We start from the raw sequence: 14,262 nt of genomic DNA, 5'->3' as shown, positions 1-14,262 counted from the left end.
ATGTTCGCTGGTGCCAGGAGAAACAAGGGGAACCTGATATAAAGTACTTTGGGGTGGGAGGAAGACAGGCAAGATGGCAGGGAGGGGGTGCTAAAAACAGCCCAGTCAGTGTCAATGGGATAGAAAGAGCACAGCCCCGGAGCTGGGATAAGCAGTTGGGCTTTTCCAGCCCCAGGATTGCACTCCAAATGCGTATAGGTGTTCAGTAGGCTGAATTAACCTATTCCCAAACTAAACTCATCTCAGGTTAACTGACTTAGATTGGACCCACCATTTTTTGCCCGATTTAACCCTTCTGAAAGCTTGCACAGATGGGCATTTATATAGATCTAATCCTAGTTATATCAACACAAATGTAACAGCTGTACATACCCCAAGTTATAACTTCTATCACTACACTCAAGAGTTCTCTCTAAAACTTACCCAACATTAATGGCAATGTATTTTGGAGCCTAAACAAATTAACAGTGCCCTATAAGAAACAGTATTTTAAGTAAGGCCTACAAAAAGTTGATACTAATCCTGGAACTGTGACAATCCACTTGTTTCAGCAGTTTGGGCTTTCTGAACTAAAGAATTATAGTGAAACTTCCATTAGAGTCATAAGGGAATTTACTTCAGATACATATCTGTATTTTATGTTATAAATGTTATGAAAGTGCAATGGAATGCGTTTCGTCTCTTCTAAATTTGCTCACATTTTGTACTTCTGGGCCATCACTATTATCTTCACTGTTAAAAATTTGCATTTAACAATTGGAAGAGCATACAAAGTAAAATGGTAAATGCCCCATCACTTAGGAGGCTTTGATTCATTTGTATGATTTTAGGTCCCTCTAAGAAACATGGTTTAGTTCAACCACAACTTACTGGGCTCAGAGATGAAATTACTGAGTGAAATTCTACAGCCTTTGAGTTCTGCAAGAGGTCAGACTAGATGATCATTTTAAGGCCAGAAGTGACCATTGTTTACTACATATCAACCAAACTCACTTTGGGCTTTAGAATAGAAGAGGGTGGTTCATCTGTACATTAAAATAATTGTTTTACCAACTAAGTCCTTAAAAAAAAAAACTATGAAGGAGAAAAAGGTTGATCTTTTGTAGACATGCACAGCTCAGAATTCCAGAAGGCGAACATTGAGAGGTATAATTCAAGTTCAGTGTTCCTGCTCTTTTTTCTAAGGTCAGGTATTACAAAGAGTCATGCACTCACAACAGAGGAGAAGTGTCCTTCTTTCACTGTATAAAGTTAAAAAGCCAAAGGAAGCTCCACTGAATCTTCTGATAAATAGAAAAATCTGTGGCTGTTATGCAACTACTTTTGGAGGGAATTTTTAACAAACTCAGACCAGAACAAGTGCAAACAGGCAGAGGGCACTCAACTGGGAGTCAGAAGATCCAGGTCCTCCTCGTGGCTTTGCTACTGATCTGCCAGATGACCTCAAGCAATCCAGTTTAACAATTATTACTATCAGATGTTTTAATTACAATAGTGCTCTTAGTTCATGACCAAGTTTAAAGACTCATTAAGCTCAGTGCCACCCATGAACTTACCAAGGAACACAGAGCTTACGCTCTAAATAAGCTAAAAAGAAGAAAAGTAAGAGAAGAAAGAAAGCACCCCATCTCTCTTAATTGAGCCTTATATTGTGGCAAAAGTAAGACGAAATATTTAGCAGTCAGTCCTATGCAAATGATACTAAAAAATTAATATTATTATGCACAGAAGAGCACCCAAAAAAGGTAACTGAAGACTGTCTTGATTCACATGTCTGATTAACAAAGGCGAAGATGAAATCCTGTAGATTCTTGCAAAGATTTTACTAAACATAAAGTTCAGTGGATTTGAGTAAATAGGTAAGATACAGAAGGTTTATGCACAAACTAATCCCAACATTTCTTCTGAAAACAATGTCAGGTTTTTTAAGATTTGGGGAAGCAGAGGAATGGTAGGAGGAATAGGAGGCCATCAATCATTTTGCTACAGTTTATAAAATATAACACAGATCCCCAAAGCCTCATAAAATCTTAGAAAGACATTCAGCCTCCTCTCCCCTTCTGGTTTTTCAGTCTTTCCCCAGCTAATATTAACCCTGACATCCTGTCTCTTTGTATTACTTTCAAGCTGTCTTTCTGCTCCCAAGGTACTCTAGGTAAAATAGACTTCTGGTTGCTTGCCTTGCATGTTACCCTATAATACTGATAGCACTAGTGTCAAGATTTCCTAAAGGTCAGCTCAATATAGGATACAAATCTGCTTCATTTAGGAGGTGAAAATAAGACGCCAAAAGGAAAAAAGAATTTGCTGCATAAGTTTTAAAATATGTTGTAAGAAAATATTTCTGCTGAGTAACCTTCACAAGAGAGAAGAAAGAGCATAACTCTAAGGGACAATGCAAATGAGTTTCATTGTTAGGATACATACAGACATTTAGGGAGGTTAGATCAAGGTGGGTTAAAAATGGCCTTCTCATCCAACTTAGTTCATCCAGGTACAGACCTTACACTTAGATCCCTACTTAGATCAATTTACACACAAACCGTACAAAAGTTCCAGGAAGGTTAGATTGGTCTAAAAATGGCTATCCTGATCTAAATTAACCCTGCCACTGAGATAGTCCAACTTAGAACAGGTTGGCCATTTTTAGACTGATCTAACTTCTCTGAACTTCTGTACCGTTCTGAACACAGCTCTAAGGCTCAAAAAGACCAGTCACTGGCCCCAGCCCCAGGACTTTGCTTTTCCTACCTGTCCCCCCCAGTACTGGGTTATTTTTAGGCCCACACCTCCAGGAGGGCAACCCCCTCTCCCCTCACAGACCAGCCAACCCTTTCATGAGCCCACCAAACCCTGCATCCCGCAAGCCTCTCCTGGTGTTGGTTTTACCAGCATTCAAATGTTAAGAGCCAAGGAAGTAAGTTCTGGTGGGGATGAAGCAGTAGGGGGCTAAAATAGCTCCTGGTTCGGGGGGGGGGAAGGGGGGAAGAGCCCTCCCATCCCCCCAAGCCTTCCTGCAAACCCCACTAACATGCCTGATCCTGCCAAACCCTCCCAGACCTCAACTACCCCCTGCCAACTCCATCTACTCCCCCAAAACACACCCCACTAGCCCCCTCAAGCCCCCTGTAGACCCCATCTTCCCCTCTCATTCCTCCCAATTCCCCTGTGGACATCATTAGCCCCTCCCCCACTCCGCATCCATCCCACAGACCTTGCCTACCTCCCAATTCCGTGATCCCCCGCCCCACCACCCACAGACACTGCTAGCCCCCTAGTCTCCTTCGGCAGATACTGCCTACCCCCCACAATCCTGCTTAAGACTCCACCTCCCCCCAACCTCCCAATGCCCCCCAAGCCTGCTCTCCCCAGATCCCCCAAACCATCCACACTAGCTCCCCTTCCTTTACATTGGGTGGCCATTTTTAACTCAATCTAACCTCCCCCTAAGCTCCCTGAATGTCTGTACCTAGCCTTACTGTTTACTTCCTTACTCTTAAGATTGTATTTATAGAAATTATTGTCTTTCTAATCATTTAAACAGAGAAATATCCCCTAATCCCAAAGTTATCCCAGACCCACAAAGTGAAACAAAACAGAAAAGCAATCATGTAGCTAATCAGTAGTCTATCTGAAGAGGGTGACCAGGGCAGCAGCACTGGGCACCGCTTTGTCAGGATTATAAAAATAGCTGTAACTGGGTACCATGCAGATGCCCTGGGCACAGAGCTTCTTGCTATATTTCTTCAGCTAGATCATGGAGGTATGCCACACATTTAAATTTCATGTGATGTGGCCCCAAATATTGTTTCTGCCCACGATCAGGATTCGCATTCAGGCTGGTCAGCATCAGAAGGACAGGCTGTTAATACTTGAGCTGAAGAAGACAGGCAAAAACGTCTACATTTTGAAAAGCTTTAAGCATTTGCTTAAATCTCACACAGTTAATGGGGCTGAGGCACCTGCCTAGGTACAATGAGAAATTAGGACCTCAGCTCCAGATTTTATTTTATAGACTATCTATGGCATTTCTCTAAGCCTATCTTTATTTAAAATACTTCATTAGTCACAACAGAAATATATCATTAATACTAAATATAAACCAGGAAATTACAGATCATTGTAAGATGTAAAACCTTGAATTTGTTTATATATTTGATTCTAAACTTAAGTAAGCATGTCTGGAATAGTTCTAAAATACAATAACTGCCCTTCCCTCATGCATCCACAACTTTCCTTGCAATGATTGTAACAAGACACTTACCAAGTACAGCTGAAAAAAGGGTTAAACAAAAAAAAAGTAAATTATTTCAGTTATCCAATACAAAAACATGACACCAGAGCAATGTGCAATTATTTATATCTAAATTTTACTTCCCCATATTGTATTATGAAGTGGAGTTAAAAAGCATCTATTCTCATCAATATGCTTCAATACGGCATGGCCCTTGAGCCCCGGGGAGCACCATGGTTAAATGGATAGGACTCAGGAATTGGGTCATCTTGTTTTGTTTCCACCTCTGCTATGAATGCGTGTGAATGCTAAAGCCATTTGCACCTTAAATTCACCCTCTGAACAATGAGTACCATGTAACAAGCTATGAGATCTGGGTTAAAATATTTTTATAAACAGTAAGTGTTATTAAAATATTTATCACCAACAGAAGAAAATTAATCTTCTGTCCAAAAAAGAAATATACCAATTAACATAAAAAACTGCAATGCTTGTAGAAATTCTTAGCCCCAACTTAAGTTGTATTCCTAATCAATAAATATTCATATCTTCTTTCCCATGTAAAATTTGCCTTTTTAAAACTCAACTGCATCTCAACTAATGCTGGATACTGGGCACTGACTGAGAACTAACTAGAACAAAATTGTTCTCTCCTTGCTAAATATAGTAGAAAATATATTCTCCTCTTTTGAAAAGAAACAAAATAGTTGTCAGGCTTTTCAAGTCTAAATTATTTCAGCAATTTACTGTAGGAATATTTTCAAAGTGGTTCATCTATTTCTGACGATTTGCCCACAAATTTATGGACTTTGTTGAAAAAAAATTAACTCTGGCTTTTTTTAACAAACTGATCTAGAAATGATCCCAAATCATATATTAGGAACAGTAAATTATATAGACTGCAATCCCACTATCCCCAAAAGAAAGGATAAGCAATTGTGTAAATGAAATATAAAAGACAAGAGCATGTAGCTAAGAGGAATCCTAACTACTATTTTACCACAGCAGTATTTATGAGGAGAATATTTGCATTTCACTTCTTCAATAACATGATAAATGGGAATCATGCTTTAAATGGAGAGGTCATATTTTAAAGTTCCTTTATGAAGCCTGTTCTTGCCATGAATCTGTGCAAGGGAGAACTACCAAAAAAAACCCCCGGAGGAATAAAGGGGGCAGGGTAACAGAAGAATTTCACTGTTAAAGTATTTCAAGTCTAAAGCCATCCTACAATATCAAGCATCACTTAGGGACAGCAGGAAATGCATGGTTCCTGTCTATTTTGGGTTGCTCTTTGCATGTTGTCTGTGTTAAATTCAGTCAGTTTCCTCCGAGTAATGTTTGGAATGCATCTTACAGACCACCTCTTGTTCATGTCCTCTAGCTGTCCAATGGCACACCTGCTCATTATGTCACATGTTAAATGGAAAAGCTTTCTAGTGATTGTGTGTTTTATTCTTTGTTTAATGAAATAAATAATAAAATAAAGAATAAGTCTGTCTCATTTACTGAAGGAAGATGACAAAGTTTGCTATTCTATGCATAACAGTATTATACAAAATGGGTCCTACTAGATGCCTGAAATACCAAATAATAAGTTCAGTGCATCACTAATTCTAATGTTTAAATGCTTAGACTGCAACAGTGAGTTGACTAAAAACCCACATCTAGCAAAGAGTGAAGAAGCTGCTTGATCTAAACTTGCTTTACTCTCATGCAACAAGGAGGTGTTTTGTAGGGCCTCTAGATGGACACTCCAAATACTGCTTGCACTGGCAGGGAGGAGCCACCATCACATCTATACAAAGCTCCACATTCAAATTATTCATGCTCCCAGTAAAGAAAGTTTCATTGGACTTGGAAGGACTCCGGTTTCTCAGGGTCAGAATTCAGGTGCACATTGATTATGCTTTTGTATCATATTTATAACTGTGTCAGGAACACAGGGATGAAGTCTGGATTTAAATGCCAAGTTATATTTGACCCAAAAACATTGAAGACTTCCCTCTATTCATGATGTTAGCCTGAAGTTTGGTTAATGCTAGAGCTGTTTGGAAACTAGAAAGGAAAAAGATTCTCCCTTTCCTTTGCCTTCCCTTGTATTTTCTTCTTCCACCTTGCAACTTGTGCTTCCTCATTCCAGCACTCTTCCTCCCCAAGGTAAATACTTGTTTTTATCTTGTTCAAAACGAAACAAAAACCACACTAATGCAATATGAAGCATCCCAATGTAAATACATAATGTCATCACAACAGATGTGTCAGGGACCGGAGCGTAACGTTGGGGAAGGATGGAAGATGACTTTCATGGTGGTGAGTCTCTTCCCACTGGAGTGATTGCTCTTTGCATCATACATGTTATACTAGGAGCTTTTAATTGCAAATCTAAATAGTTCATATATATGAATGCAAGGTAAAAACCTCAGTCCAGTCTTTAAATACTTTGGGATGTATATTTACAAAAGTATTGTATTTAAATACAAACCTACATATGAAGATAACTACCTAATACCACTATTTTAAAATGTTAGATATTTTATGCAAAAAATAAGACAGGGTCATCTGATGCTAAAATGGGTTACTTATCTAAGATGCCATATGAATAAGAAAGCCATATTAACTAGAAATAAGTTAAATGTCACAGTTCTTAAGCAGCTTCTTACTGAACTCAGAGACACAAATGTCACCTATCCAAGGACTGTTAAGAAAGAACATGAACTTCTTTAATGACTAATTAAATTGAATAATTATTTAAGCTAAAAGGAAAGACAATTTTGAGAATCTAAATGGCTTTGTATGAGCTATATGTACAGCAAATATATTTCAAGCTGAATTTCAACTTCTCTTAACCCCTGCTAAAACTATAGGGTTTCCTCAGAAAGAACAAAACATAAAAGTTGAAACTAACTTATAGGTTCCCTGAGACATTTTATACCACAAGGACAAATGAACGTAAAACCCCCTTGCATATGCATTAACAGATTTCATTTCCCCAGAGATGAAAATGCTACCAAGACAAGCCAATGAAAGGAGACAACAGCTGATACTTGAACCTAACCAAACCTCCAAGAGAAGGGCGCTTTCCTCCTCCAATAAAATTTTGGGAAGACAGGGGTATTAGCTAACTCTGAAGTAAGAGAACAAGGTAGGCAACATGCTGATCTGAACACACTCCTCTTTTTTTCCACCTGCTTCACGTAACACCTGTCCAAGCCCAGGAAATAAGTTGCAGCAACAGCAACCTGAGAGATAAGCAGCAGCACAGATTGTAAGCCAGCATCAAGCAGAAGCAACTTCCAATCGGTACTGCCTCGGAAACATGACGACCTCACTTCCAACTGTCTGGTATCATAGATGGAAGCAAGATTTCCAGAGCACTAAGCTCAGGCTAATTTATGCTGCTTTACAGCCTAGACACAGAATAGTCATAATTACTCATCTCTGCCTGTTCATAACTGTTTATAAGCTGTTTATAAACAGGATTCTCCAACATTTAAATCCAATTGCTTTGCACCAATAAACTGCTTTAGCCACCTACAGTAAAACAAGGCAGGACTAGCTGCTGATTTCAGGAATAAGGTCCTTTGGTTATAGTGACTTAAGCATGTGCTCCCTCCAAGTATAGATTCACTGTCAAAGGTGTAATCTCTGTCAACATCCACCCACAAAAGCATCCAGACATGAGACTAACTGAAGTAACTGTTGTTTACTGCTTGTCTGGTCTGTTTAATTTATTTCGTTAATTGTGATGATTTGCCTTGTGTGTCACTGGAGCGTCTGTCTTGAAGTCACAAATAACCTTATGTGACTACAACTATAGGAGTTGCACAATGAAACTGGCATTGAGAGTAATTATTAGAATTCTGCATTTCTTGTTGCTCTAAAACTATTAATAATTTGGAGATAAAACTACTTGGCAATAAACATCTTAAAACCACTCCATAGTTTCCTTGCATACTAGGGACTTCTCCATGTACATTAAAAGGCATATTAAATTTAGTACAATGTGAGGTACAAATAATACATAATAAATAGTACAAAATTTAGTTCCAATGTGAGGTACTAAATTCATGCGTATTAGACTGCGCTAATGTGCAGTAGCACATTTGCACACTTTTTCATGATGCTCAATGTGCAATAGACTAGTTTTCTGCACATTAGTTTTATGTCAGTTTTTTACATGATGCTTTAATGCACAGGAAAAGAGTCTACTACGCATTAAAGTGCACATGTAGGCACACCCAGTGGTAATTATCTTAGGTATTTATTCAGTGCTTATCATTTTAGTATTTCCTTTGAAGCAACACCATTTTCGGTTAATAGCTGGTAACAAGTAATTATAAAACACAAGAAAAGGTATTACTAAATTCTCACGTACAGTGAGTATTATAACAGCTTTGGTGTCCCTAGCTGAAAAGTATTGCAACAATGAAAACGAGAGTTTGGGGAAATCTGGAACAACTACTTTCTAAGGTTCTTAAAGTGAAGTATCATGACAGATCTGTCAAAAGGGACTGACACTGCTTGTTAGAAAAGCCAGAGCTTTGTTTTGTTTTTTCAAAAAAGTCCATAAATTAGTGGACAAGTTTTCAGAAACAGATTAACCATTTTGAAAATATTTTCATAAATCCCCATTTCACATACTCCCATTCATTTAGATCAGCACAAAGTATCAATATAAATTAAGGGAATAGCATGTCCATTACTTACGTATGTAACTGTTTACAGGGGCCTTGTCCACACTGCGAATACAGGAGACTCCATTAGTGTGCTGATCAGAGACAGATTTAACAGACATTAAGTAGCAGCCATGCTCTCCATATAATTCACTCCATCTAAAAGAAAACAAAGAAATGTAGTCAGCTGCCATAGTGATCGGCACAGTAACAAAAATGTAGACAAACAAACAACTCTGAAAATGTAATCAATGAATTATTAACACCTTCCTGTTCTCCCTCCCACGTCTATACTGGCTAATCTGTAGAGGAACGGTTGTAACAAAATGCTCTGCAAGAAACTGACAAATACAATGTACTTTACTGAAGGCCAAAAAATTGTGTCCTCCACTTTCTGCTGAGGATCATGTGACATCTTAGTAATTAGAACTAGTCAAATAATGGGGGGGAGTTAATTTATTCAAATTGTTAATAGTTTCTTAAATTATTCCAGAAGCAATATCTGCAATAAACATCTATAGCCTATATCAGCCTTCAGGTATTTTCCACTCATTAGCTATCCAGTACAGGTGGGAACATATCCTTGCTTTTCAGATGGAAAAACACAGGCAGATAGTATAAGAAAAACTGGTCGCAGGGGAAGTCTGCTTCCTAGTACCTAAGATTCAGGAATTCATGTCCTATGCCTAAGTTTATGGCATAAAAGACAGTCTTTCCCCCATTTTAACCCTAACACCCCATTTTTCTAATCTATTAAGGCAGTTTTTATTATGCTAGCACAGTCCTGCCAAGTCTGGCCTTAGACAAGACAAACAATGGAAGACTTGATCATTAGGAATAGTTACAGCTCTGCATAAGTCACAGGTGATGTCCTCACATGTTTTAAGAAATAAACTGATTGGCTGCAAGGGTCAGAAGTTTCTGCTCTGCCATTTAATACTATACAATGGCTTGCAATGTGTGCATCCACTACACTCTCCAGTTGTGTCAGTAGCAATCCAACAAAATATGTAAATTGTGCTAAATACATGGTCACAAGGACATGAAGATTAAGTTACTGATCGCTGGAAAATGAGAATTCCCCATGACTAGGGACCTAAATTGCAGCAGAAGTTCACAGTGCAGTGATGGCTTTAATTTCACTCTTTTTGCCATGCACCCCACCCCCATTCCTCTGCTACTGAGTGGCCAAGAGGCAAAAACCCCAGCATTAATTGCCTCTCGGCTGATCAGTGGCAGGGGAGGCACAGTGAAAAGAGCAACATTAAATCACCAAGCCATGAACTTCTGCCACAATTTAGGTAGTTCCCTACCCATGACCAACTTTTAAGGAGAGACGGATACAATTCTGCAAATGAGCTCTACTATCTACCAAGCGAGGCAAACCTGATTAAAGCTTTAATATCTTTGTGTCAGTGAGCTGGTTATCACTCCCCAAGATAAACTGTAGTGTGTGAAACTGAATTATGCTTATGTATAAACTCATTCACTCCCTTTAAGCAGCTTTCAGCTTTGAGACAGGGGTTTCTATGCCAGGAGAAATCCTTCTTCAAGATGGAAAGGGTATCTTAGATTTACATGCCGCTGTTCCCAAAAAGGCTCAGGGTGTCTCAGAATAAAAGAAAAAACCACTCACAGGATATGAAGAAATGTAGTTGTAGAAAGCATGATCGGATGCTGTATTATAAGGAAAAGTATGTGATCATATTATTTATTTTATTACATCTCTTTCTCCACACACATGCATGCAATGTTTTGAGGTTTTCTGCATGCACATACTTAAAACAAGATTGAAACTAAAAAATATGGTTTTGGGTTTTTTAATATAGTGTTTTTATGACAATGGCCACAACTGACAATTTGTGAATGCAGTATACAACTATATAGGAGCTCTCCTCTACAGCTGCATGCTGTATTTACAAATCACTGGTTGTAGCTATTGCCCTAGGAACACTATACAAATAGAGAAAATAACCATACTTTTCCATCTTTTTTTAAGCACATGCACACTGAACTAACAATACTTATTTGACCAAAAGTGACTTTTAACAGTTAAACAACTGCCATGCTTTCAGCACTTCATCCATCATGTACTTGTAATGAACCATTGGGTCATGGTTGTAGGATGGGCTACTGAAACCCATGAAACAGGACACTTGTATTGTGGTCCTCTGGGATCCATGCTGCATCCAGATGCTTTTCTGTCATCATGTGCCAGCAAGTGACCTCAGCTTTTTAAGATATGAGCAGAGCCAACTGACACAAAACATAATTTGGTGGGGAAGCACTCTTCCGTTTGGGATACCGCCCAAGTTAGTTTTGAATAGGGAGCCACAAACATATATCACACACACACGTCAGTCTGCTTTGAACAAGAAAAAGGAAAAGCAAACAGATATAAAAGGACAAAGTCTCCATTAAACCATCTATAGGGATGCTGCTCTAAGCAGCCATTCTAGGGCAATGTTTACAGGGATTGTAAGTATGCAGGGAAGAAAGCAGTAATCTCAAACCTATCAAAATTTAAGCTTCTGTAAAACTGACATGCTGTGCCTATTATACACCTCACTGAAATCCATTATCTTTCCTTAAACAGTAGCAAGGTCATTAATTACCAAAACACTGGACTGACCTGTCTCCAGCATACGGCAAGCTTTGGGATCAAAGGAATCACTATGCTCCTGCTAGCTGTATAATTGCTAGATGCTTCTTGTTGCTGCTGTTTCTAGATCTGGCAACAATGGCTGGATCGCTAGACTGATGCTGGCTGCTGCTTGCCCAAGGCTAGGAGGGGGAATCTACCTCCATCAGCAGAGGTTGTTTTGATTAGATTATTGGCCCCTACACAGAGGGCTGATTCTGGATGCTCCTTAAAACTGACACCCAGTCTGTTGCTCTCCAGGCAGAAAGGAATACCCCTGGATATACCCACCCTGTGCCCAGGAAAGGATCTTTACAGCACTGTCTGTTGCTGTTCTAGGCATGGCTCCTAATCTATGAAAATGGTTAAGTTTTGAAGCTGTGCTCTAGGCTGCATCTCTCTAGTCAGTCTGAAAAAGTTTTTAAAAACCCTGCCCACAAGGTTGCTGCCTATATCAGCCCTTCTCACAGAGACAGCTGAGAGTATTTCTTCAGCTCTTCAAATCAGCAGCTGCATGGAAACAAGCTGATAGCAGAAGACTCCCAGGCACATTCAGAGTCCAAGAAGATGTGCATTTCCTTTCACTTACACAGCCACACCCCCCCCACAACAGTGAAGCATGTTCCTAGACATACTACCCCAGTGGCAACAGGTAGAGGGAACACGGGGGTACATGTGCACCCCCAGAGAGTGCTGATGCACCCCCTGACAGCCAGCATTCCGAGGGGGGCAGTTAAGAGCACTGGTGCCCTCCCCCCGAGAGTGCTGGCCGGGGAGTGGGGCTGTCAGAAGAAACGGTCCCCCTGTGGCCGAACGTGCTCACCCGGAAGTGCCAGCAGTACACCTGGAAGTGCCAGCAATGCACTGCTGCCACTTGCAGATCAGCAAGATTGACCATGGGTGACCCCCTCCCCCTCCTGTTTGCTCACTGTCTGCTGAGGGGGCAAGTTCTCCTCTCCCCCCAACTCAGGAGGCACCAGTAGCCCATGTACTACCCTATGGAGAACAGAAACCCCACCTGCAGAACAGCAGGACAACTGGCAAACACCTTACAACAAGATGCATGACAGATAAATCCTGGGCTTTCGTCAGCCTGCACGGATTTTAGCTGTGCCCCAGGTGCTGGCAATAGAGTTTTCAAAGTGTGGGGCACTTGTCACAAGAACTGGCAACTAATTAACTGAATAGTAAAACAGCTGGAATCCAACACAGGCTTTATTTCTGGTGAATGCACAAAACTAGCTGTACTCAGGGAACTGCAGTTTGCTCCCCAGAAACAGCATTCACTGCCAGCCTGAGCAGTCACCTAGGACTTTATGATTGATTGTTCTCAAGGCTTCACTCTAATGGTGAATTATGGAACATACTATTACTGTGGTCCAGCATTTGCCTAAACCTTGGTTTGGAACCCCTCTACTTTAGCCACTGCCACCACTTCCCTTACCACAGCATTCCCCCACCACCAGCAAAATCAGCAGCAGAGGAACTCAGCAGCTAAATCAGAGAGCTGCAACAGTGACCAACTTCACTCTGCTGGCACCACAGACTGCCAGTGATTTGCCCATATCTCCCCCAAGAACCTTCTGCAAGCCCTCCCCACCCACCCATCCAGTGGGCATGGCCCACCCACAGCTTGGAAAATACTGCTGTAGCCTTTGGTATACAGAAAGAAAGATAGCCTGCATCTCAATTGACAAGATACAATGGAAACACTGATGGCTGTGAAGAATAACACATTCAGTGCCAAAATTAAGGCTTTCAAACAGAAAATTCGTGTAAAAAATGCATCTGTATTGTCAAGGTGAAAATGAGAAGTGTCCTTTCTTGCAGATGGTAGAAAGCTAGGTCAAAGAAGGACATATGAAAGTAAAGCAGTGTGGGCTAAATACCTTTCATACATTATATCATTATATCATTTTTCCCTCCCTAGGGCTGAAGGCAACAGAGCCACAATTGTTGCAGGAGTTTTTCCATCTAAATACCAAACAGAGGCACTACAATTAGACAGAGTAGGCTAATCTAAGCTAGATATGCAGATAGCAGGAGTCTCTAGGGCCAGACATCTCTTTGGAAATTCTATTTCCCTAGTGACAGCATATAATGACATATATTGACCCATCTTCCACCTCAGATTTATTACACTCTGGAGGGAATAAATCTTCATATCTGACCAAAATCAATACAAGCTTATTACAATGTAGACTTATTAACTTTGTTTTCAGAAGTTAGCCAAAGGCTTTTGGTTTTTCTTTTCCCCCCAGGAGATGCCAGTGATGCCTGTGGTTAACAAGGTAGATGACTATACCGAGCTTAAACAAATAGGTTGGCAAAGTATCTCCTTCCCTCCTCATGGTGGGGAATTTAGTAAACTTTGCAGAGTAATTAAGCACTCATTCAGATAGTATACTGCAAGACAAAGAAAAGGCAAGCCTGAATCAAACCAGCCCCACTTTACACAAAGGTGATTAATGGGGGGGGGGTGCATGTGCCCCCTGAGATTGGCCCCTGACTTGGCACTGCTCATGATTGGGCAGATTTTTTACCATGCAGGTCAGCAGCACATTCGGGGGAAGCACTAAGCCACAGCACTGAAGTATAGGAGTGCATAAGCCAAATCTATTCCATGCACAAGCCAAATCTATTCCAACACGGAGGAAAGGCAGCAAGAAGGCACAGCAGCCCCCCTGGCTCTCCAGAGACCTAGCGGACCT

General features: G+C 40.4%; 1 protein-coding gene across 1 annotated transcript in view; it reads right to left on the bottom strand.

Moving 5' to 3' along the window:
- Positions 1 to 14,262, bottom strand: part of LOC109324298 (heparan-alpha-glucosaminide N-acetyltransferase-like) — a 369,073-nt gene that overhangs the window by 336,409 nt on the left and 18,402 nt on the right. The window contains exon 3 of the mRNA XM_019556284.1: positions 8,945 to 9,069. Coding sequence (XP_019411829.1) covers positions 8,945 to 9,069 — 125 coding nt within the window. The remainder of the gene's footprint in view (positions 1 to 8,944; positions 9,070 to 14,262) is intronic.

This window comes from Crocodylus porosus, unplaced genomic scaffold (genome assembly GCF_001723895.1).
Source record: "Crocodylus porosus isolate Cpor-Errol unplaced genomic scaffold, CroPor_comp1, whole genome shotgun sequence".
NCBI classification, from domain to species: Eukaryota; Metazoa; Chordata; order Crocodylia; family Crocodylidae; genus Crocodylus; species Crocodylus porosus.
The sequence above is the reverse complement of the archived record's forward strand: the minus strand, read 5'-3'. Positions and strand labels throughout refer to the sequence as shown.